Source organism: Penicillium griseofulvum (genome assembly GCF_001561935.1).
Source record: "Penicillium griseofulvum strain PG3 chromosome Unknown contig_80, whole genome shotgun sequence".
Taxonomy (NCBI): Eukaryota; Fungi; Ascomycota; class Eurotiomycetes; order Eurotiales; family Aspergillaceae; genus Penicillium; species Penicillium griseofulvum.
In genome coordinates, this window is record NW_024467471.1 from 1,647,023 (window position 1) to 1,670,602 (window position 23,580).

The following is a 23,580-nucleotide window of genomic DNA, read 5'->3' on the forward strand; positions in this document are numbered from 1 at the left end:
TGCTAGCCATCCACATTCAGGGGGAATTCTGCTGCCTGATCATTTGGCCATGGCCGCTTAGCCGGTAATAAACTATGTGAATTGTGATTCACTTGCATGTATTTATGTATTTGATGCTCAAATTAGGTAGGTCTATTGTTTAAATGTCTCCTTTGGACTAAGATTGGTCGCCATGGCTCAGCCCTACAAGACGAACGACGATTCTTGCTTTTTATTTTGAAGGTAGTATGGTTCTATTTTAGAAGCTTCTAGCCCTCGATAAAAAAGTAGATTTCGTATCTTGTTTGAAAGTAACTAGGAATAATTGATCTTAACTATCCTGTAGCATCCTAAACGAAGGGTGCATCGACTGCATCCGGATGCACGTAGAATGCGATTGCAATGATTAGATACCTAATAGAAATCATTAGTACTGAGCACAGCAAGAACACTTAGGTGGTCACTCACGTTCCAGCCAATAGAGTCCCTTCATAGTAGTTCGATCGACCTCCACGAATCAAGCAGTCCATGACTATCACCGATAGGAAGAAGACCACAGTTTCGAATGGACTGTAACGTAAGGACATGGGCTGCCCAATGACCCAGCCACACATGACCAGGAACGGACTGACAAATAATGCGATTTGCAACGTGCTTCCCACAATCACACCAATGGCGAGGTCCATATTTCCCTTGATAGAGGAATTGATAACAGTGTTAAATTCTCCCGCGTTACCGACAATGGGAACCACAATCAAACCAATGAAAGCCCGACTCACATGCCACTTGTCCACAAAGCCGTCGACACTGTTCACCAGACGATCAGAGCAAAGGGTAACTCCGAGAGTTGCAAGTATCAAAATGATACTTGCCGGCCAGGGGCCCAAAACTCGCTCTTCTTCCTCTTCTTGTTTATCATCGACGAATAGCTCTGAGTGACTCTTCAGTTGAAAGTAGAGGTACACTAGGTATAATGTGAGTAGGACCACGGAGGCGACACGGGAGAGACTCAGGACGCTGGATTCCACTTCTTGGGAGTTGGATTGTATGGTTGAATAGAGGACGGATGGAATGATCAACGTTGCAGATGAGACTACCATCAAAGACGACAGTATCCCACTAACATCCACGTTGAATTTGACCATCTCTTTCGCATAGCCGCTGCAGAACAATGAAACACCGAGTATCTAAATTTTGTGTCAGTAGGCAAGATCACTTGGGCAATAAACCTGCACCAATAACCAAACTTACAAGAAGATTTCCCGACAAGATACTGCCCACCATACTAGACTGCACGATGCTGATTTGCCCCTGTCGGACCGCATTAATGCCCACCTGCGCAATGTCCAGTGTCAGTTTCCCACCTTGACAGAGAGTCAAATGTCCAGCCACTTACAATCATCTCAACCGCATTTCCAAATGTCGCATTTATCAGCCCTCCGACGGTTTGCCCGACACTTTTTGCCAGTTCCTCTGTGGCGAACGACAACAAAGCCGCAAGAGGAAGAATCGCCAGGAAATTGAAGAAGAAGGAAATCGAGTCATCCCATCCTAGACTCCCCGCGAGTATGCCTAGAAACACGAACGGCAGTAGCAAATTGCTGTAGCTGCATCCCAAAGTAATCTTCAGCACACGTACAACAGAGTTGTCTAGGAACAGAGCGCGCTTCGATTTGAGGTGGGTTGTGTCACGAAACTCTGTAGATTCATCCCCGTTGCTTTCGCGTTGACCTTGATCTCCGAGCAATGCATCGTGTTCATGGGCTGTGTTTGGTTCGAGGGGCTGGGCCATGATTTCAGGGTCAACCTTGGTTGACTTTCGTAGTCGGGGGTGTGTGTTGTCCATATTGTCAAGAGTGAGGAAAGAGACCAAGACACGTCGAGGGTCAAGGGGATGTACTGGCCTTTAGTCCTTGAGATATTGCGTGTGCCTAGCGTATTGTCAAAGGTTATACATATAATGACTACTTTAAAAGAGCCGTGCAGATAAATTACGGTTATGTTTCACTTAATTACATTTTAATTACATTCACTGTATTTGTATGGAAAGATTTCGGTATTTTACCGAGCCTCATTTATTGACCTGCACATGTGTGCTCATGTGCACTTTCTACAAATGAGGTTTTCTCTCAGCTTCACATTTTCTCTCAATTATGTCTCCCAGTCGAGATTTGCCTATGCTATCTTACAACTTCATCATGGCACAGGTCCGGCATCACCTAGGCCTCTTGTCGCTTTTGCTACCTCTCATCGGTATCACAGCAGGAGCCCTGAAGTGGAACAGTGCTGTCATTTTCGCTCTCAATGTCCTCGCTCTGATTCCGCTTGGATCATGGATTAATCAATCAGTTGATGCATTGACCATAGGTGGCAGCCGAGCTGTTAATGAAGTGCTCAAATCAACGCTAGGAAACTCGGTGGAATTAATGGTGATATCTAGTCCTTGGAGAACTCGATCTTCAACTCAAACATAGGTTGACAATCGTTTATCCAGATCGGGATCAATACAATTGCACAAAAAATACCACACATCTCCCAGTCTGTGATACTTGGAAGTGTCCTGAGCAATTTACTATTGGTGAATCCCAATATCAAATCCAACCACTTGTGCTGGCCTCCTCCTCATACAAATTATACCTCCAGGTCCTTGGCGGTACCATTTTCGTCTCAGGCTTTGACCAAAAGCGACTCCGATTCGATCGTACCCTCACAACAGTCCTCTCATCCCTGATGATGGTCGTCTGCATCCTACTCGCCCTCCCAACCATAATGGACATCTTTCCACCCGCCAAAGCCACCCCCGAAGGCCAAATCCTGTTAACTCAACGCATAACATCCATTATCCTTGTCATTCTGCTCCTCACATTTCTCATCTTCCGCCTCGGCACCCATGCAGCCATGTTCGCCAGCACACCATTCAGCCAACGAGACCAAGTCCACAACGGCCATCAGTCTCGCCCGAGCCAGATTGTCGAGGCCCGGATCCCATATCTTTATCTCGGCAATGGTACAGCAGCTATAATTCTGGCAGTTGCATCTGCGTCTGCACTCGCATGCACTTATTACATAGTCGACAGTTTGAGTGGAGTTGCTGCGATCACGGGGATTAACCAGTCCTTCTTTATTGTGACGTTTGTTCCTCTGCTCGGGAATTCAGTCAAGTACAGCTCCATTGTGGTGGGGTCCCGGTCTTTCAATCAAATTGAGCTTGGAATCAGGGCTATTATTAACAATGTGCTGCGGGTTACGATGCTTATTGCTCCACTACTGGTCCTGGTTGCTTGGGCTTTTGATCAACCTCTTATTCTCAGGTTTGATGGGTTCGAGGCTACGACCCTTTTGCTTAGTGTTGTGGTCATGACTTATCTTATTTCTGATGGGCGGAGTAATTACTTCGAGGGGTTGACGCTGATTGGAACGTGAGTCTCTCGCACTGCTTTTTTGTCTGCCCGGTACTAAATTTGCTTGCTTTACAGATACGCTATCATTGTGTTTTCGTTCTTTGTCAGGCCTGAGGATCCATTGAATGTGATATTTCTAGGTGCTTAGATTCGTTCAGTCCGCATGTCACATAATTTGTTATTTGAAATATCCCCGCGGGATTCATTGAAACAGCAAAATACTTGAGATATCTAGCGTGCATAGAAGGCCACAACCAGACTAGAGTACCTATAGTTATACATCAGTAAGAGTATCTTTGAAACTCAAGCAAGGAATTTGGGTGAACTTACAGAGCAAGCAGCATCGCACCATGGATGTAAGCGTACTGTCCATCACGAAGTAGATGATTAACCACCAGAATGGCCAAAAACATGGCAATAGTCTGGAACGAGTCAAAGAAAAGCGACATCGGTTCAGCAATGCACCAGCCAATAACCACCAAGAATGGTATGACAAACAGACCAATCTGCAAGAGACTGTCAATGATAACTCGGATTGCAGAGTCTGTGTCTCCGGTGCGAGATGCGGTAATGACAGTAATTCCCTCGGTACTATTGCTAGCGATTGGGAGGAACACAATCGCAATAAATACTTCGGAGACTCCGAGCGTCTTTGCCATGTCATGGGTGCTTTCAAGCAGTAGTTCCGTACAAAGGACTGTTGCGGCCACGGCTGTTATCAATCGGATGATTGATGAAGCTAACCTGGGTCGGGTGGGGGGTGATGGATCACCGTCATTTTCACCATCACTATTTTCTCTCTCATCTGAAAGGAATAGGTGTTTGTGCGTCCCAAGGTAGAAGATGAGGTAGGCCCCATAGAGCACGAGGAGTACCAGTGATGTTCCTCGTGAGAAGGATAGCACTCTCCCATCAATCTCGGATACGGGGAAGGTTGAGTAGAGAGCCGTTGGAAGAAGCATCGTCACAGCTGTGATCATCATCAAGGAGGACAAGGTCTTTGCGAGGGCGCCATTGAACTCTAGAATTTCCTTGCTGTATGAAGCTGTCACAAGGCAGCAGCCGAAGACCTGGATTTGGCTGTCAGTCAAATTATATGGTCACCACTGGGACCTCCATGGTGCGAGAATTTACAAGTAGAATATCTGACAGAATACTGCCAACCATGATGGACTGCGCAAATACGATCTCATCATGAACCAGAGCCAGAATGCCCGCCTGGACTGAGTGAGCATTGGGTCATCTCAACATTTAATTGCGACTCACCGTAAGCTCTACGGTGTTTCCGAATGTAGCACTGAGCAAGGCACCTTGCAGTTCTCCGAGATGAGCAGCGAGTTCATCCGATGAGATAGATATCGCCTCGGATGAGAAGATAATGGCGACAATATTCACCACGAGGACTATAATCGGATTCCAATGAAATATCTTTGCAGCACCAGCCAGAAGTAGCAGTATCATCACTGGCCATCCAAGACCGATATTCAGTTCCTTCAGTCCCATTTGTGTCGGCATCTCGAAGAACCTCTGGATGCGAGTCCAAGGTTTGGTATCATCTTGGATTTGCTGTTGACTCTGAGGGTGACCGGGCTGTCCACGGGATTCCGGCGTGTCTCGGCGAGAGGGCATGGTAATTTTGGAGGAAGTTGGGCTTTCATAGGTAGAGTGTTGAAACTTAAGTGAGATACGACCCGAGACCAGGGAATCCTTCAAGTTGGAACTGGGTAAGGTCTAACATTACCACGGTACAGATACGGGTACTAGTAATTTTCCTTAATTAAAGTTACAGCCCTATTACTAGCGCCAAACAGAGCTGCCTTCATCCCCACTAAAGTTGACACCGTAGGGCTGAAGCCGGCATTTAGCCGTTTTGATATTTTTCATTGTATAAATACGGTAAACAGCTTTCAGGCAACAGCATTTTTTTTATATTTGTCTCAGCCTTATGGAACATTTTGATTGATCTAAAATGGGAATGAGGATCGCCTATTACTTTGTTATTACTCGGGGAACACCGTCTCCGACCCCTCGCTCGGTATTGTCATTAAATGTAGAGCATTTGTGTTCCCCCCCACACTCATCTTGGCAATGCGTTCACATCTCACTTCCTCAGAACATGCCGGTCGCACAGTCCTATCTTCATCACGATTACCCCCTATTAACAACCCAACCATTCAACAAAGTGATTGAGAACTCACCCCATATTATCCACACAAACAACAGCCGTACTCCAGGGTTGAAATATCCGTGTCCCCGCCTGTAATCTATGGACAAGCACCCTCCCTCCCTTGAGACGCTCCAGAGAGAGGTCAGTGAACTCAAAGCCGTATATCATGGCCGAGGCTGGACGAACGAAGCAACAGACCTGGAGTCGGCACTGGCGACAGCGGGGAATCGGGTAGTCGCGCCAGGCGCGGATTCTGACCCAATGACAATAACGCTCGAAGAGTTAAACACTTGTGTAAAGACATGGCTGCAGGCCAAATCATGGATTGTTGCCGAAGATTTAGGCATTCTGGTGCTGGAATCGTGCGAGAAGCTGAAAGGAGAGCGAGACTTAATGACCATGACAGCGATGCACAATCTCGCTTCGGCATATTGGGGCCGAGGGCAGCTAGATCAAGCCGCTACTCTCGCTAGTCGGGTGACCAAGTTGAGACAAAGTATCCTCGGCGAGGAGCATCCCCAGACATTGACTTCGATGGCGAACCTAGCTTCCACGTATCGGATTCAAGGGCTTTGGGCTGATGCTCAGGAACTTGATGCGAAGGTCTTTGAGGCGAAGAAGAAGACTCTTGGTCCCAGGCATCCGTCTACCTTGGGTTCAATGTCTAATTTGGCTATATCGTATTCCAATCTCGGTCGGTATCAAGAGGCCGAGGCAATTGCGCGGCAACTAGTCCATCTCGGGGAAAGGGAGTTACCTCCAACCGACACATCGCTGTTGAACTGGAAACTCACTCTGGCATCGACCTACCGCGACCAAGGAAGGCTGGATTCTGCTGAAAAGCTAGAACGGGAGGTTGTCGCTGTCAGTCGGGACTTATTTGGGACAAATAACCCCTTCACTTTGACCTCCATGGCCAACCTAGCATCCACATACCGCGAACAAGGCCGATGGTCGGATGCCGAACGCCTCGAAAAAGAAGTTGTGGCTAGCAGTGAAACCGTGCTCGGCGAAACACATCCCCAAACGCTTATGTCCATCAGTAACCTTGCTTCAACATATCGCAATCAGGGTCGGCTCGAAGAAGCCAAAAATCTTGGGGGGAAAGCAACAGCTGTGATGAAAGAGGTCCTCGGGGAGCGTCATCCGCACACACTGGTTGCCATGGCGGATCTTGCAGTGACATACCAAATGATGAGGCAATCACCAGATGCCGAGACCCTGGCCGCCCGGTCTCTTCGTTTGATGGAGGAGACGATAGGCAAAGACCATCCGCACACACTCAGCGCAATGGCCAATCTAGGCTTTATATACCAGTCGCAAAGCAAGTGGGAGGTTGCCGGTGGAATGGCCGAAACTGTACATTCTCGCAGGGAAAAGGTATTTGGAACGGACCATCCAGATACAGTGACAGCACTAGAGGACTTGAGGAGAGTAGCGTGGGTAGAGGCGGCAGATCAGAATGCACAGCGTATGTTGAATTAGGCTCTCTTTTAGGCTTCGAATGTGGAGAGACCTTGCCGAATTTTCCCAGACCGTTATTCTATATCTAGCCAATGTTAGCCGATTTTAAAACAATGTTTCAGGGTTCAGTGACCAATTGTCAAGTTTTGTTGATGCTGATGCACCTCCTTTGGACCAATCAGGTCGAAGGGATTCAGCCAGCCTTAGACATTGAAGTCTTTTGTCTTGCACAGCCTCCTTGCCAAGACTGTACACTGTTAGCAATCATATTGTGTGTTCTCTGGAGATTTCTTTGAGGGAGCACAGTGGTCAGTACGGAGTACAGCCCTGTAAGAAACTTGGCTGCCTGCTCAGTAGAATTTGGTTGTTAGTTGCATGGTTGATGAGGGACTCGAACATTGGCACCAGGAGAAGCAAATAGAAGACCAGAATAGCAGTAAAACTACATAGATATATGTTGAAAAGAAGGAGAATATCAGAATCATTTAGTGTCTAACTTGGCTGATCCTTTCAGATTTGACGCAAAATACTGATATCTTGTCTATGTATCATTTACATTGTGTTCACATATTTCGCCTCTAAATCTCTTAGATACGCCTTGTATTTTACGGTTTTCCTACATATCTCCGCGTATTCGTATTTCATCAGAACCCATCTGTATACATCCAGAGTCTGGGCATTTCCAATCCTCCTTTCAGAAATCATTTTATCCTGATTCTTTTCCAATGACATTCCCAGTGAAATGATGCCAACTTCAGGGGCCAATAGGTCTCTTGTGTTATCTTTTTGGTCGCGACTGGTAAGTCTGACGATGGTGAAGCCTGAAAACGCGTATTAATACCCAGAAGAATCCGCAATCAGAACGTGCCACGGAACAATCTCCTCAACCGACGATTTCGGCCTTCTCGACTTTTTCCTTAGATGCCGATGCATTAAGCGATCTTGTACAGTCCAAAGATATCCAAAGGTTCCATGCCCTCGGCGGGGTGAAAGGTTTGGAGGAAGGACTGAGAACCGACGTCCACTCCGGTCTAAGCCTGGACGAGACCTACCTGGATGCTCCTGTGAATATCGCTGCGAGTATAACCACTGCACCAACCGAAAAGACCCCTATCCCTGAACCTCGTATCTCGACAGAGCTTGATCACGATGCATTTGCCGACAGAAGGAAATTCTTCGGGGACAATCGTTTACCCATAAAACCATCCCCGAGCTTCCTATCATTGATGTGGGCAGCCTACAACGACCACGTCCTATTCCTTCTAACTGGGGCTGCTATTATTTCGCTTGCTTTGGGGTTGTACCAGACATTTGGAACCAAGCGTACTTCTAATCACCCGCCTGTCGAATGGGTGGAAGGCGTTGCCATTCTCGTCGCTATCGTCGTCATTACTCTTGCTGGTGCCGCAAATGACTATCAGAAGGAGTACAAGTTCCGGAAACTCAATAAGAAACAACAAGATCGCAATGTTTGGGTCCTCCGATCTGCGAGGATTCACGAGGTTCCTATCTCCGAGGTGATGGTTGGTGATATTGTCCACATCAGTCCTGGAGATATCGTGCCTGCTGATGGGGTGTTGATAAGGGGTCACCAAGTCAAATGCGATGAGTCGTCGGCAACTGGTGAGTCTGACCCAGTCGATAAAAGTGCTATCGATACGACTCGTGCTAGTGGCTCTCATGAGATCGACATCGATCCCTTCATCCTCTCTCATACCAAGATCGTGGGAGGTGTCGGTGCGTATGTCATCCTAGCTACAGGCACAAAATCAAGCTACGGCAGAATCCTCCTATCTCTCGACACAGATCCAGGGTTCACTCCGCTTCAAATACGACTCAGCAATCTTGCAAAGAACATCGCCCGCTTTGGTGCACTTGCGGCGCTTGTGTTGTTCATAATCTTGCTTATCAAGTTCTGTGTCGGTCTCCGGAATAGCACCGAATCCGCCTCGGAAAAGGGGCAATCTTTTCTGAATGTTTTCATTCTGGCCTTAACTGTCGTTGTGATAGCAGTCCCTGAAGGACTTCCCTTGGCGGTTACACTCGCCTTGTCATTTGCCACTACTCGGATGATGAAAGATAACAACTTGGTTCGACAGCTCCGAGCATGCGAAACGATGGGACAAGCCACGGATATCTGTTCAGACAAAACGGGAACCCTAACACAGAATGAAATGAGTGTTGTCTCTGGTTTCTTCGATGCTACCTCGCAATTTAATGATCGAGGTAGCACTCCAGATATTCCAGTTGAAAATTCCCTATCCGTGGCAAGATGCATGGGCAATCTCTCGGATCAATCAAGGTCCCTTTTGAGGCAATCCATTGTGATCAACTCGACTGCAATTGAAAGTCAATATGATGGAGGCCGACAATTTCTTGGATCCCAAACTGAGGCCGCCTTATTGAGATTCTCTCAGGACTATCTCGAGCTAGGACAGCTTGACTATGACCGCGCCAGTGCGGAAGTTGTGGATCTTTTACCTTTCGATGCTTCTCGCAAATACATGGTCACAGTTGTGAAACTGGCGAGCGGGTTATATCGATCATATGTGAAGGGTGCTCCTGAGATTCTCCTTGAGAAATGCGTGGCCACAATTGCACAGCCAATGCAAGGACTTGGCACTTCTCCAATCACGGAGGAGGATATTGAGCAAATACGTCGGACAATTTTTCAGTATGCCTCACGATCCTTGCGCACCATTGCGGTTTGCTTCCGTGATGTGGAGCATTTGCCTTTCCTGGACGAGCAGGAAACCGTCAACTTCGAGGAGCTAATGAAAGAGCTTACATTTCAAGGAATTCTGGGTCTCCGAGACCCTCTCCGGGCCGACGCTTGGTGTGCTGTAGATACCAGCCATAAAGCAGGTCTCACTGTACGCATGGTTACCGGTGACAACCTTCTAACAGCAAGAGCCATTGCAGAAGAATGTGGAATCATCAACAGTCCAGACGATCTTGTGATGGAAGGCGATAAATTCCGTGCGCTAGATGAACTACAGCAAAAGGAGCTAGTTCTACGTCTCAAGGTTCTTGCCCGATCTCGTCCAGATGATAAGCGGGTTCTGGTCCAGCGTCTAAAGGATCTTGGGAGAGTCGTTGCTGTTACGGGAGACGGTACCAACGATGCTCCTGCCCTTGCAGCTGCTGATATCGGTTTCTCTATGGGAATATCTGGCACTGAAATTGCTCGTGAGGCCTCCTCTATTGTCCTGATGGATGATACGTTTTCTTCGATTGTCAAGGCTATCATGTGGGGAAGAGCAGTTAGCGATGCTGTCAAGAAATTTCTGCAGGTAAGATGGAGGCCATATCCACAGGGAGTATAAATGGCCGGTTGATCTAATACCCGTTTTTCCAGTTCCAAATTACCATCACCTTCACATCCGTGGGCCTGGCATTTGTCTCGGCGGTAGCTGACTCATCGCAGGAGTCCGTTTTGACACCAGTTCAGCTGATGTGGGTAAACCTCTTTCAAGACACTCTAGCAGCTCTGGCGCTAGCAACTGATCCTCCTCCTCGCCGGATCCTTGACCGCAAACCCGAATCGAGATCTACACCTTTGATCACCCCTACTATGTGGAAGATGATAATTGGCCAGTCTGTGTATCAGATGGCAGTAACGCTCGTCCTGTACTTTGCGGGCTCTTCTATCTTTTCCTATCACAGTTCTCTTCAAAAATCACAGTTACAGACAGCTGTTTTCAACACCTATGTCTGGATGCAGATTTTCAACATGTACAAGTATGTTAGCACTACCTTCGTTTCCATTTTATCTTACTGACCGAATAAAGCAATCGACAGATCGAGCGATCATTTAACCTTATCGAAGGGATACATCATAACTGGCTCTTTATAGCAATCACCTGCGTTATGATGAGCGCTCAAATCCTGATTATGCTCGTCGGCGGGCGGGCATTCTCAATCACAAAGTTGACTGGTGACCAATGGGCATATTCTGTCATTCTCGGTGCAATATCCATTCCCATCGGGTTCCTTTTGCAGGCTATTCCCGATGTCGTTGTTGAGAGACCAATGGCAGACATTGGGAGGTTATGGGACCGTATCCGCGGTCGGTGATTCCCCTATTTTCCCTTTCCTGTTCTTGTTTTTCTTTCACAGTTAATCACACGAGTCGTCTTCGAATTTGCATGGCCATCCAGGCGGAATACCCGTGAACTTGCTATTGAATACCCACCCCCTAATGGTAGACTAGCAATAGTTTCGAAAAAGAAAATATCTCGGATCGACGTCGAATATTTGCGAATAATTGGTCCGAAATAAACAAAATAATCACTAAAATCATAACTTGCAGAAAGTGAGCAGGGCGATCACCCAAGGCGCAATGAATTGAAGCTATTGCAACTAAAGATGCAAACATGTCTTGACAAAAAGTCGTTTTATAACTTCCCCTGAAAATAGAAGCTACCCCGTGTTCTTAGCCGCCTTGCGCCGATCTAACTGGAATAGCCAAAGTAGCCTCCATTGCCATCGACCTGTCAGATCCCATGTGGGGCCGCTTGATTGTGGCCGTGAGGCAAACTTGGGAGTCTCGGGTACTTCGACTATCTCACGATGATCCGATTCGTCGCTCTAAGATTTTGACCATATCATGGGTCGGAGACGAGAGTGGAGTCGCTTTCTTTGTTTGGAGAGAAAGCCCTAGACAGGTCGTCAATTACAAGTTGGACGGGGTACTTTAGGGGTCTGCCTTATCACAGCTGTTTGTCCTCAGCTTCATATGAAAAATGAAATTCTTCAACTGTCCTCTAGAGCATGATGTCCACTTCCGAATATTCGGCCTTTTTGGCAGAGGATCGCCGCCAGCCGGCGATTATCGGCATGGTCGTTGTGACAACGCTCTCGTTACTTGTCGTTCTGGTTCGTTTGTATGCTCGGGGGTATCGGATTCATGAACTAGGATGGGATGACCTCACAATCGTGATCGCACAGGTAAATATGTATGGCATCGCGACCTCTTGCATGAAGTTGACATCCTCATAGTTGGTCAGCTGGGTAGTCTTGTGGCTCTCACTAATGGGCATTCACCATGGCTCCGGTAAACATATGGCAGCGTTGACAGACGACCCGGAAGGCATGATGCACATGTACAAGTGGCTTCTTGGGACTCAACTGGTGTATATGTTCAATATCTGGCTGTGTCGCATCTCCGGCATCGCGTTTTATGCTCGTCTCAACCAGATGCCGCGATTTACCCTCTATATCCGTATTTCTTTTGTGTTTGTGACACTTGTGTATGTGGCGCAGACAATCATCACTGCTCTGCAGTGCATTGTTCCTCTGGGTGCTCTATGGGGTGTGGAAGGTAAATGCATGGGCGCCGGGATTGTTTTCATTTCGACTTCTGGGCTCAGTATCATTTGTGACTCACTTGTACTGCTGTTGCCAATGAACATTGTGTTCTCGCTGCAGGCAAATTTAGCAAGAAAGCTAACCTTGGCTGTTGTACTTTGCATGGGGGTTTTGTAAGTTCTCTTGTTCTTTTCTTCCTCGACAGTGAACACAATGAAGTAGTCAGCTAACATGTATCGCTTTAGTGCGGTTATGTAAGTATTTGCCACCTTCCTAGTCATTATCCGTTAACTGACAGAATGAAGAACGTCTATTATGCGAACGGTGTCCATGACAGTGGCCTTGAAACACCCGAATGACGCAACTTGGTATTTCCCTGGTGTGATGATATGGTCAGCCACAGAAATTAGTGCCGCCATCATCGCTCTTTCTCTCCCAGCGTTGCGAGCTTTGTTCGGTGTTTGGAACAGAAATCGATCGAGGAATGAAACTAAGGCAATTGACCTTCAGCTGATACCACAGTCGGCAAAGCAGCCTATGTTTGATGGATGTCATGCTGATGGGGCGTCATTCGATGTGGATTGGAGGATAAACAGAAGCCAGGGTGTCAAGGATGAGGAGGTCCGAGTTGAGGAGATAGTTCGCGTGGGTATTGGGAGGCGCTTGTCCCGGTAGACGAGAGGGTGGCCATAGAGCTAGTGAAGTATCTTTGCCTAGTGCCTACTGAGTTGGTAATTAAAAATCGTGCTTCAGTATGGTGGAACATGAGAAACAATGCCTTGTAATTCTTTCCGCTATTCTATGAGTCGACGAGTGATTGTTAAGTTCGCTCCCCTTTTCTGTGAGGTTGTTTGTATCATTTGGTGATGCCGTCTGAACTCTGCTCTCGGTGAGCTTGCCTGAATCAGTGTGGCGAAAGGCATCGAGGTCTGCTAACTGTCTGATGGTGTATTGTTTGAGACACACTACCATATCATACGGTCTCGGAGAGCAACCTCGAAAAAACGAGTTCTGACAGGACATAAATGATATAGCTTTTACTTGAGTGGCCTCGGGGATGGATCAACGCAATTGATTCGTTCAACAAAACGAGGTCATGCGAGCCCAGGCTACATTGGTCGGAGAAATGAACAGATGCAAACTACTCCTTACTCCGTAGTGGGGCTAAATGCGAGAAATTCACGCAGTTATTTTAAATTATTAATGTATCATTCGATTTCCAAGGTTTCAGATGTGAACTACGACCACAATGGCACGTGGGCATGTCGTTCTCTTGCCCAGCCATGAGTCTGGCCGTTTTGGGCTAGATCCTTGGAACCAGTGAACCGAACTAAGACTCGCAGTCTTTTCCTTTTCATCGCCACTAAATCCTTTTGACTTAAGATAGCAAATTCCCCTATACATTGAGGGCACGTGTGCTCGCCTCGAAACACCCGATCTACCAAGAAATTCCTATAAAACAAGATATAATAAGAGATATTTTTCAAACGCAAAGCAGCCATACGATAGAGGCAAGTCCGGGGATGGACCTCTTATACACCCACGTGTGGACTTACTGTACTCTCATAGGTAGAGGTGGGCCGTGCGCCCCCACCCCCGCCAAGAGCCGCAACTGTCCAATGGTCCAGTCCTGCAGCCAATCAAACCTTATCTTCACTGAATTCCACTGGAATCTATACCTAATCTGGATTCGTTCCATGGTTTGCCAATGTAAAAAGTTCCGCCCAGATGGCTGCCAAGACATCCAATTTGCTTGAGACCATAAGCTTGCGGAAAACGAGCTGATTTTCGCTCTTGGCTAGAACTTGTTACATTTGCTTTTTGCCAAGCCCACGAGGGTCGATTGATGGGCTCCCATTGCGAGTAGGACAAGCACGTGTGGCCACAACGTCCCAATCGGGAAGTTGAACTGGGCGTAAGTTGCTTGCCCCAAGGTCTATCATGCATATAGAACAGAGGGTCCATATCAATTAGAATCTTCCATACATAAAAAGGCAGTCTTCTCTCCTTGGCTTTTGCTTCTCTTCTTTAACAGCAACAAAGTCCAGTACTAAGCTTTCACTTGATACTTTGACTTCACTTGGTACTTGGCTTTTCACTTGGTACTACTTGAAAACCACCAAGATGTATCTCCATCAGTACGATTACATCTTCGCCATCGGCACGTTGTTTGCTATGCTTGATGCATTCAACAACGGTGCAAGTGAGTTGCTCATCTTCTAGTTACTTCTTGGCCTCAACTAACCTTTGGATTTTCATAGACGATGTTGCCAATGCTTGGGCTACAAGTGTCTCCTCCCGCTCCATCTCCTACCGCCAGGCTATGGTTCTCGGTACCATTTTCGAATTTGTTGGAGCTGTCGCTGTCGGTGCTCGTACCGCTGATACTATCAAGAACGGTATCATCCCCAACTCAGCCTTTAAAGACAATGCCGGCGTTCAAATGCTCGCCTTCACATGTGCCCTTGCCGCTGCATCCTCATGGGTGATGTGGTGTACCAAGAACTCCGCCCACGTCTCCTCCACATACTCCCTCATCTCTGCTGTTGCCGGTGTCGGTGTTGCAACTGTTGGTGCTTCCCAGGTTCAATGGGGCTGGAACAACGGAAAGGGTCTCGGTGCCATCTTCGCTGGTCTCGGCATGGCTCCTGCCATTTCCGGTTGCTTTGCTGCTATTATCTTCCTGTTGATTAAGTACACTGTGCATGTGCGGAAAAACCCTATCGCCTGGGCTGTCTGGAGTGCTCCTTTCTTCTTCCTCGTTGCTGCCACCATTTGCACCCTCTCCATTGTCTACAAGGGCTCTCCCAACCTAGGCTTGAACAAGAAGCCCGCTTGGTACGTGGCTGCCGTCACTATGGGTACCGGTGGTGGTGTCTGCATTCTATCTGCTATCTTCTTTGTTCCTTTCCTCCACTCCCGCGTGATCAAGAAGGATCCCAGTGTGAAATGGTGGATGGTTATCCAGGGTCCTCTGCTCTTCAGCCGTCCTGTTCCCACAGATTGCGAGGTCTCCAAGGTTCCCAACTACGCTGTGGTTCAAGATGATTCCGAGGAGTATGAATCTCACCTGCCAATTGATGAGAAGGAAGCCAAGTCCGGTGTTGCCTCCATCCCAAGCACTAGCGAGGAGCGATCCATTGATAAGGTCGAGGCCAACCAGCCCACCTACCGCGAACTCATGGCCAAGTCTGAGGAACGTCACAATGCTAAGCTCCTTAAGAGCCGTGGTCCCATTGGCTGGGCTATGCGTCTTCTCCGCGACAACCCCATGGGCCCCGGTGAGATCTACGAGATCCGCAACATGAAGTGCATGGCCAAGCGTCTCCCAGCTATCATCACTGTCGGTCTGCTCTACGGTTTCCACTACGACATCCACACTGCCCAGAGTGGTAACGAGGGTACCCCCGAGGGTGAGCGCATGAAGCGTGTCTATGCCAACGCCGTCAAATACCCCAACGAGGTTGAGCACACCTACTCCTTCATCCAGATTATCACCGCTTGCACTGCTTCCTTCGCTCACGGCGCCAACGACATTGGTAACTCCGTCGGCCCCTGGGCTGCCATCTACTCCGCTTGGTCCACCGGTACTCCCGCTGCCTCCAAGTCCCCTGTCCCTATCTGGCAACTTGCTGTTTTAGCCATTTGCATTTCCATCGGTCTTTGCACTTACGGATACAACATCATGAAAGGTAAGCACTTCTTCCTCTTCCCCTTTCCAATCTTCATGTTTACTAACTGTACACTTAGTCATGGGTAACAAGATCACCTATCACTCCCCATCCCGTGGTTCCTCCATGGAGATGGGCGCGGCCATCACCGTGCTGGTCTTCTCTCAGTACTCCCTGCCCGTTTCCACCTCCATGTGCATCACTGGTGCTACCGTCGGTGTCGGACTGTGCAACGGAACCATCAAGGCCGTCAACTTCCAGCGTGTCGGTCTTTTGTTGTTCGCTTGGATTATGACCATCCCCGTCGCCGGCACCATTGGTGGATGCCTGATGGGCTTAATCCTCAACGCTCCCCATTTCATCACCGTCTAGACTTTTGGCATTTTTTTGATTCCCCCCCTCGTGAAAATTTTGAATAGCGCGCATATTTTACTTAATTCTTCTTTTGAAATACCAACTTAGATTATGGACATGTCAATCATTCGCAATGTATTTAAAAAGACCCGGCAGTGGCTTATACACTATTGGAAATAGAACTTTGTTCGATTGAAACTAATATTAATGTGCCCTACAACTTTTTATTATATTTAAAAGAAAGGTTAATGAAATGAGTACTCTGTACATAAATTCCTCTCAAAAATAAACAAAAACAAAAAAAACAAAAAAAAATAGTTTCCCTGGGAATCGAACCCAGAACCTTTCCGGAACATCTGCTAATTGCATTTGTTAACGGAAAATCATAACCGCTAGACCAGGAAACTGTTAGGCCACTTGGACCAATTGATGAAAAAAACATCCAAATTTGTCATTATGAGGGGAAAACAAAACTGTAATATAGATTCTCATATTTTGCTTACAATAGTCCTCTTTATATATGAATTTTACAGGAGATTCTTTATCTATTTGTAGGTTTCACTGATATGCTCAATAACTATTGAAATTTGGATTGAAAGAGAGAGGAAAAAAACATGGGAACATTCATACATATATTCACACATGTAGTTACATATTCAAGATCCGTAGTCTGCGATTCTCAATTCTCAACTTACATATCCCGAGCAACCTTGGCCAACTCATATCTTTCTCTTCGCAAGTAATCATAGGTGACGATACTCTCACGAACATCCTGCTCGATAGATTCCCATTCCTGCGGAGAAATAGTGATCTCGCCAGCCTGTTTCGAAAAAATGGTCATCGGGCGGCTGCGATTTGCCAGGCCGACCTTGAAAACCCCGAGTCGGAATCGGGTCTGATGTGTCGGTTCGTGGGGCTCTCCAAAGATAAATGGTTCTTTCGGACGTTGGTAAGGTTCTCCATTGAGTTTTGACGTGAGGCCCATTCGGAAACATTCTTGCCTGAATCGGTCCCGGGCCGATCCTGGCTCGGGCATTTCATACGCAGCCTGGTCACTAGGAACGCTGGCTGAAGCTGCGGCTGGGTCAGCAGAGGATTCTGATCGTTGGGGGTCAGTAGGGGCGGCTTGAGAGTTTGTTGCGTTATCACCCGTAGCACAATCCGTCTCGCTACCTGCGGTGTCATCTGAATCATCTGCAAAGCCTCCTTTAGGGTCGCCTTCATATTCATCCTCAGTTTCGGTGTCGGTATCCGTGTCATCTCCAGAATCACTCCAAGGCTCATAACCAAGCTCTTCTGCAAGAACCATTCCAAGAACCTCGTTTTTCGAATTCATCTCGTTAACCACTCCTTGCTCCATGTGCTCCTCGTCCATCTTCTGTTGAATCCGCACCCTACACCGGGGCTTCATGACTTTTGTCAACGGACGTTGCTTGATCAAAGGTAGTTGCATTTTGACGAGAGCGCCCTTCCAAGTCCTCAACGGTCGCTTGCGTTTAAATTCGATCGTGACAGAGTTGTTGTCGGTCCTGTTAAATTTCATCTCCCTCGCGATAGCCTCATAATGGGCACGCAGTCTTTCAGCCCGAGTTTTCGGACTAATTCCATGCCTTGTGATATCCAGGTAAAGGCTCAGGTCCTGGCATTCGACACCCTCGTTTGGATCCATGGCGCAAGCGTTCGCTTTCACAAAGTGCTCATGAGATCTGCTTATGTTTTCGCGCAGTAACTCAACTCGTCCCATCCAAAACTCACATCTGGCAACGAGGAGTGGATCATTGGATCTATCTGCAGCGTCCCTGGCGAGCTTGACTGTAAGCTCAGCTTCGGAGGCAACCTTAGCGGCGATGAAGCTTGAGCCTACAAAGAGGTAAGAACAAACCTCAACACGACAGTACGTGTAGAGGTCACCGTCTCCGGTATCCATATCGATGGACATGCGACGGAGGATACCTGGAATACACGTGTTTTTTTCTCGTGGATTGTCGGCTTGCCGTAAAGAGCCGGGACGTGCTGTCTGCAAGGAGCGCACATCATTGCTCGCGCGGGGTGTTGTGTTGGACATGATCAAAAGACTGCTTTGTCTCTAGGAAGGTCTTTGGGGTTGATCTTGGTAACTTTGCGAAGATGTGATGAGATTTCAGTTCGTCTTGCAATTCAAAAATTCTGTCAGGTAAAAGTTAAAAAATGGAAGAGAGTGGCAATGTGTGTGTGTTGATGAAGGAAGATAGCAACTGAGTGAGAAACTTCGGCCCTTATGTACCCCACAGGCGCGTCGACAGGAAAGACAACAGACGCGATGAAAGGCGTTTGGAATTTGAAAGACTTTTGTTACAGAATACCGACACTGAGTCGTTCTTTCCTTTGTTTCTCTCAATTCCATTGTAGCCTCGCTGAAACCGAAATAACACATTCATTATGTTCCCTTGTGTAGCAGCTAGCTCAACTTGTACAAACCAGGAGTTCCATAGCCATGCTAGTAGTATTAAGATCCCCTACCTAAGTAGTCCTAGAGATGCTCTCTTAGCTGGGTCAATCCATAGGTACGTTGTACTTCAGACGCACCGTGGCAATCATGTCAGCAACTAACCTTAAGAAAAGTTCTGAAGTTCTTTTATTACAACTTACTCGAAACTGAAGGTCAAACTATGGATATTCGGTTTAGTGGAATATCTTTTGTGAAAACACTATTCATCAGCTTGGGAACATCACAGCAAGATATTCTCATACAAAATGTCCAATGTCTTGAGCCTACTACACTAGAGTTGGATACATAATGAGCGACAATATTACCTCGGTATACCAAGCGGCCCCAAACATCATACCCTCAAGTAACCTGACCCTCGCCATTTCCCCCTTCTAACCTGATCCCCAATCTCCATTTGACATTTTAGGGACTACTTTGCGTGATCGCGATCAAATTGGACCCGAGCCGGATTACTTATTACTTATTGTGAGAGTCATTTATCAATGAACAAACCATAGGAATACGCCAATAGGTAAACTCCATATGTAGTATGCAATCTGAAATTGTGTGTATTTTAAGATAAGTCACTATCTTTCCAGTCTAATAATGCGTGGGTAGACGCTGCGGCCGAGGAATCAAACTCAGCAACTTCTAAGCGACTAAATCTAATGCCTCCCTTTGAACCCCACGGACCTTTTCTCTGTAGCTATGTCCAGTGTGTAGCTATGTCCAGTGCTCGGGGGAAAGTGACCAATAAGCCTCTGGAAACCTTCCAAGTTTCATGAGGTTCATGCCTTTTATAAAATTAGTATGACAGTGATAATGCTAGATTTTAGATTATCCAAGACGGCATACTGTATGTTGATCTGCACAACAACCATCTCTAGGCTCGTCATGGACTCTTCATATCGGCAAAGCTGATGTTGAATGGAAGCGATGAAAAGTCGACATCGCATCTCATCAAATTCACACAGAAAGGGGTCACAGCTAATGACCCGCGAGGCAAGGTCCATTGCAAGCTCGGGATTACCCTCTCGCCACCGATCTTCTGCGTCAAACAGCAATGAGCCACGGTATGAAAAGAGCCAGCTAACAGGGTGATGAGAGTAGCAAAATGGCAGGCAGTGTACAATATTAGTTGTGGAGTGGAAGCAAAGCCTCGGCTATTTGATTCTGGGATAGGTTACGGGTGTTGCATGGTAAGGCGTGTGCAGATAGTTATTCTCTTGTACTAGGCATAGCCTTCTGCAACAACAATACCAGGGAAATGGCTTTATGGTAATATGCAAACCTAGCAAATATTGCAAACAGACAAACTCAACAAAAACAGAAAAGCAAACAGAACAAACCTTACAAAAGCGACAAACAGGTACCTATGACATCACCGATCCCCATCCGCAGCACCTCGACTGGCAAGATGCAACCACAAAGTGTAATAGCATAGCTCGGGTGAGTCAACTTTTTGTCTAGTCTAACTTTTTTGTCCAATCTGATACTACAGACCTTTCCGCAGCAAGCCGCTTATACGATCAGGCCATGATTCTAGACTTGCGGGGGTCCTGTTGCAAACATGTTGACCAAGATGAAACCGGGTTAGAGGCCAATCCGCACCTTGAATCACATTAATAAAGTCTGCATAGCACCCCCCTACAAAGAACATTGTTATTTTCACCTTTTTTTCTCCCTTACACTCTTGTAGACAACGTCGCCGTATAAACCACAACCTGTGGAGGTTACCCGCTCTTTCCGTTTTCTAATAATTTGTCATAGAGAGAGAACCTTGGAAGGCTTGCCAGGTACTAACTCCCATCTTTCCACTATGTTTCAATGCTTTTACTTCTGAACTGACATTGCCCTCCAAGTCATGTCTCCTACCGCGCTCAGAAACGTTGATACGGTAGAAATTGTGAATATCCACCCGAAGGACATAGAATTCTCACTAGTGGATGAGATCTACAAGCATTTGGACCCGCCAGCAGGCACACCCCGCACATTCCCTACCCTTCTACTCTATGACGCCAAAGGATTGAAGCTCTTCGAGGACATCACTTACTTGGATGAATACTATCTTACCAACACCGAGATTGAAATTTTGACAAAACACGCGAAAAGGATAGTCGCACGAATTCCGGAAAATGCACAGTTGGTGGAGCTCGGCAGTGGGTCAGTGACCTCTACACCCTAGAATCCATCGCCTCGCGCGCCTGTTCAGAATTCTAACAATTATATTTCTAGGAACCTGCGCAAGATCGAAATTCTACTTCGAGAGTGTGAAAGGATCGAAAAGAAAGTAGATTACTATGCTTTGGACCTTTCATTGGTGGAGTTACAGCGAACATTCTCTGAAATCTCACCCGAGAGCTTCATCCATGTAGGATTTCATGGTCTCCATGGAACGTACGATGATGCTGTCGGCTGGCTGAAAAGGCCAGAAAACCGGAAGCGACCAACAGTGGTATTGTCTATGGGCTCATCCATGGGCAATTTTAGTCCTTCAGGTGCTGCAGAATTTCTTGGTGGTTTTTCTAAGCTATTGAGCCCGTCCGATTTCATGCTTATCGGATTGGATGCATGCAAGAACTCGGAGAAGGTGTTTAGGGCCTATAACGATACCAAAGGTATCACTCGCCAATTCTATGAGAATGGCCTCCGGCATGCCAATACTGTTCTTGGCTTTGAGGCCTTCAAGCCCGACGAATGGGAGATCTTGACTGAGTATGATACTCGTGAGGGACGGCATCAAGCATTCTATTCTCCAAAAGTTGACGTGCTCATCAATGGGATCAATATACCCAAAGGAGAGAAACTCATCTTTGAAGAGGCATGGAAGTACGGTCGCAACGAACGGGTTGAGCTGTGGCGCAATGCAAACCTCATTTCTCAGGTCGAATTTGGAAATCTGACAGATGATTACCGTGAGCCTGACCTTTTTGTTGAATCATCACTGCATATTTACTGACTACGTTTTGAACAGATCTTCATCTGTTATCACCCGCTGCGCTTGATGTGTCTCTGAACCCTTTGAAGTATGCAGCCCAGCCGATCCCGAGTATCGAGAACTTCGAGTCTCTGTGGACTGCATGGGATATCGCGACTAAAACCATGGTCCCTCATGAGGAACTTTTGTCCAAACCAATCAAACTCCGAAATGCGCTGATCTTTTATTTTGGCCACATCCCGACATTTTTCGGTGCGTCTCCAATCCTTGATGTTGTTTATCGTGCTCACTGCTAATTATGCTGGAACTCAGACATTCATCTGACGCGGGCTTTGCAGGAGGAGCCTACCGAGCCCAGACATTATAAACTTATCTTTGAGCGCGGCATTGACCCAGACGTCGAAGATCCGCAGCAATGCCATTCCCACAGCGAAATACCCGATGAGTGGCCGCCATTAGACGAAATCCTGGACTACCAAGATAGGGTGCGGAATCGTGCGCGTTCAATCCTACAAGAGGGATATGCGTCGGAAGACCGCGCTCTTGGGGAAGCTCTTTGGATAGGGTATGAGCATGAAGCAATGCATCTCGAGACTTTCCTCTACATGCTACTCCAGAGTGATAAAACTCTTCCTCCCACAGGAGTTGATCGCCCGAATTTTGAGCAAATAAGTCGTCAAGCGAAGAGAGATGAAAAACCAAACAAGTGGTTCAGCATTCCGCAGCAGACTATCGAAATTGGATTGGATGACCCTAACGAAGAAGTTATACCAAATCAATCTTTTGGATGGGACAACGAGAAGCCCCAAAGAAAGGTCACCGTGCATGCCTTTGAAGCTCAAGCGAGACCCATCACCAATGGTGAATATGCCAAATACTTACAGATTAAGGGTATTCAAACATATCCCGAGTCCTGGGTGTTTTGCCCGGGTCAAGACAAACCCATCTCCAAGGGCATCGGTTCTTCAGGCGCCCATGCCGGTTCGAGCTCCAGTACTGCGGCATTTTCTCTGAAGGATTTCGCAGTCCGAACTGTGTTTGGGCCTGTGGCCCTTGAAGTCGCGCAAGACTGGCCATTGATTGCTTCCTATGATGAAGTGGCGAGCTATGCAAAGTGTATGCAATGCAGGATCCCCACATTTGAAGAGACCCGGAGCATATATTACTACTCCGACCAACTTAAAAGTCATCCACTTGAGGATGGCCACAGGTATGGAAAGAGGCAATGTTATGATATTGCAGGAACTAACTTTAAGATAGGAATGGGGTCAATGAGTTTGCTAATGGTAGCAAACCCAACTCCACTGATCAGACTGTTTTCCGTGATCTCACCGGTTGCAATGTTGGCTTCAGTAACTGGCACCCTGTTCCTGTCACACCGAATGGGGATCAGTTAGCTGGTCAGGGTGAAATGGGAGGTGTTTGGGAATGGACTAGTACACCATTGGCTGCGCACGATGGCTTCAAACCTATGGACATCTACCCTGGATACACATGTAAGTGATGCCTTGAGCATCGACACCGAACCTAAACTAACTGACGTCTACAGCAGACTTCTTTGATGGAAAACACAATATTGTTCTTGGGGGCTCCTGGGCTACTCTGCCCCGCATTGCTGGCCGGACTACTTTGTGAGTATAAGCCTGATAATGTTCAGCCTGGACCAACTAACAAATTTTAGCGTCAATTGGTATCAGCATAACTATCGTTATACATGGGCCGGTGCACGTCTAGTTAGAGATCTGTAGATAGTGCTCGAGCAATGTCAAAATGAGCTGGAGATGTGCCCCTGTCCAGAATGTTATGACCTCATTTTCATGATAAGAGAT

General features: G+C 47.1%; 7 protein-coding genes across 7 annotated transcripts; 4 read left to right on the top strand and 3 right to left on the bottom strand.

Annotated features, from left to right (window-relative positions):
* Window positions 1-329: 329 nt before the first annotated feature.
* On the bottom strand, window positions 330-1,825 carry PGRI_016360 (Sodium/calcium exchanger membrane region; the record flags this gene model as incomplete). Its single annotated transcript, XM_040789349.1, has 4 exons — window positions 330-393; window positions 448-1,166; window positions 1,231-1,314; window positions 1,376-1,825. The coding sequence occupies 4 exons, from the start codon at window positions 1,823-1,825 to the stop codon at window positions 330-332; spliced, it is 1,317 nt and encodes a 438-aa protein (XP_040646302.1).
* Window positions 1,826-2,709: 884 nt separating this feature from the next.
* Window positions 2,710-3,528, top strand: PGRI_016370 (Sodium/calcium exchanger membrane region; the record flags this gene model as incomplete). Its single annotated transcript, XM_040789350.1, has 2 exons — window positions 2,710-3,398; window positions 3,456-3,528. The coding sequence occupies 2 exons, from the start codon at window positions 2,710-2,712 to the stop codon at window positions 3,526-3,528; spliced, it is 762 nt and encodes a 253-aa protein (XP_040646303.1).
* An 83-nt stretch (window positions 3,529-3,611) lies between these two features.
* Window positions 3,612-5,009, bottom strand: PGRI_016380 (Sodium/calcium exchanger membrane region; the record flags this gene model as incomplete). The annotated part of the gene is made up of 4 exons (XM_040789351.1): window positions 3,612-3,648; window positions 3,711-4,450; window positions 4,515-4,598; window positions 4,647-5,009. The coding sequence occupies 4 exons, from the start codon at window positions 5,007-5,009 to the stop codon at window positions 3,612-3,614; spliced, it is 1,224 nt and encodes a 407-aa protein (XP_040646304.1).
* A 637-nt stretch (window positions 5,010-5,646) lies between these two features.
* PGRI_016390 (ATPase, P-type, K/Mg/Cd/Cu/Zn/Na/Ca/Na/H-transporter) lies at window positions 5,647-12,996 on the top strand (the record flags this gene model as incomplete). Its single annotated transcript, XM_040789352.1, has 9 exons — window positions 5,647-7,018; window positions 7,933-10,304; window positions 10,370-10,752; window positions 10,803-11,080; window positions 11,479-11,702; window positions 11,782-11,961; window positions 12,013-12,494; window positions 12,567-12,575; window positions 12,627-12,996. 9 exons carry the CDS (start codon window positions 5,647-5,649, stop codon window positions 12,994-12,996), a joined length of 5,670 nt encoding a protein of 1,889 aa, XP_040646305.1.
* Window positions 12,997-14,445: 1,449 nt separating this feature from the next.
* PGRI_016400 (inorganic phosphate transporter) lies at window positions 14,446-16,364 on the top strand (the record flags this gene model as incomplete). The annotated part of the gene is made up of 3 exons (XM_040789353.1): window positions 14,446-14,524; window positions 14,583-16,013; window positions 16,072-16,364. The coding sequence occupies 3 exons, from the start codon at window positions 14,446-14,448 to the stop codon at window positions 16,362-16,364; spliced, it is 1,803 nt and encodes a 600-aa protein (XP_040646306.1).
* Window positions 16,365-17,037: 673 nt separating this feature from the next.
* Window positions 17,038-18,411, bottom strand: PGRI_016410 (uncharacterized protein; the record flags this gene model as incomplete). Its single annotated transcript, XM_040789354.1, has 1 exon — window positions 17,038-18,411. One exon carries the CDS (start codon window positions 18,409-18,411, stop codon window positions 17,038-17,040), a length of 1,374 nt encoding a protein of 457 aa, XP_040646307.1.
* Window positions 18,412-20,677: 2,266 nt separating this feature from the next.
* On the top strand, window positions 20,678-23,499 carry PGRI_016420 (DUF323 domain protein; the record flags this gene model as incomplete). The annotated part of the gene is made up of 7 exons (XM_040789355.1): window positions 20,678-20,976; window positions 21,049-21,728; window positions 21,788-22,003; window positions 22,064-22,961; window positions 23,012-23,247; window positions 23,301-23,382; window positions 23,433-23,499. 7 exons carry the CDS (start codon window positions 20,678-20,680, stop codon window positions 23,497-23,499), a joined length of 2,478 nt encoding a protein of 825 aa, XP_040646308.1.
* Between the last annotated feature and the right edge of the window lie 81 nt (window positions 23,500-23,580).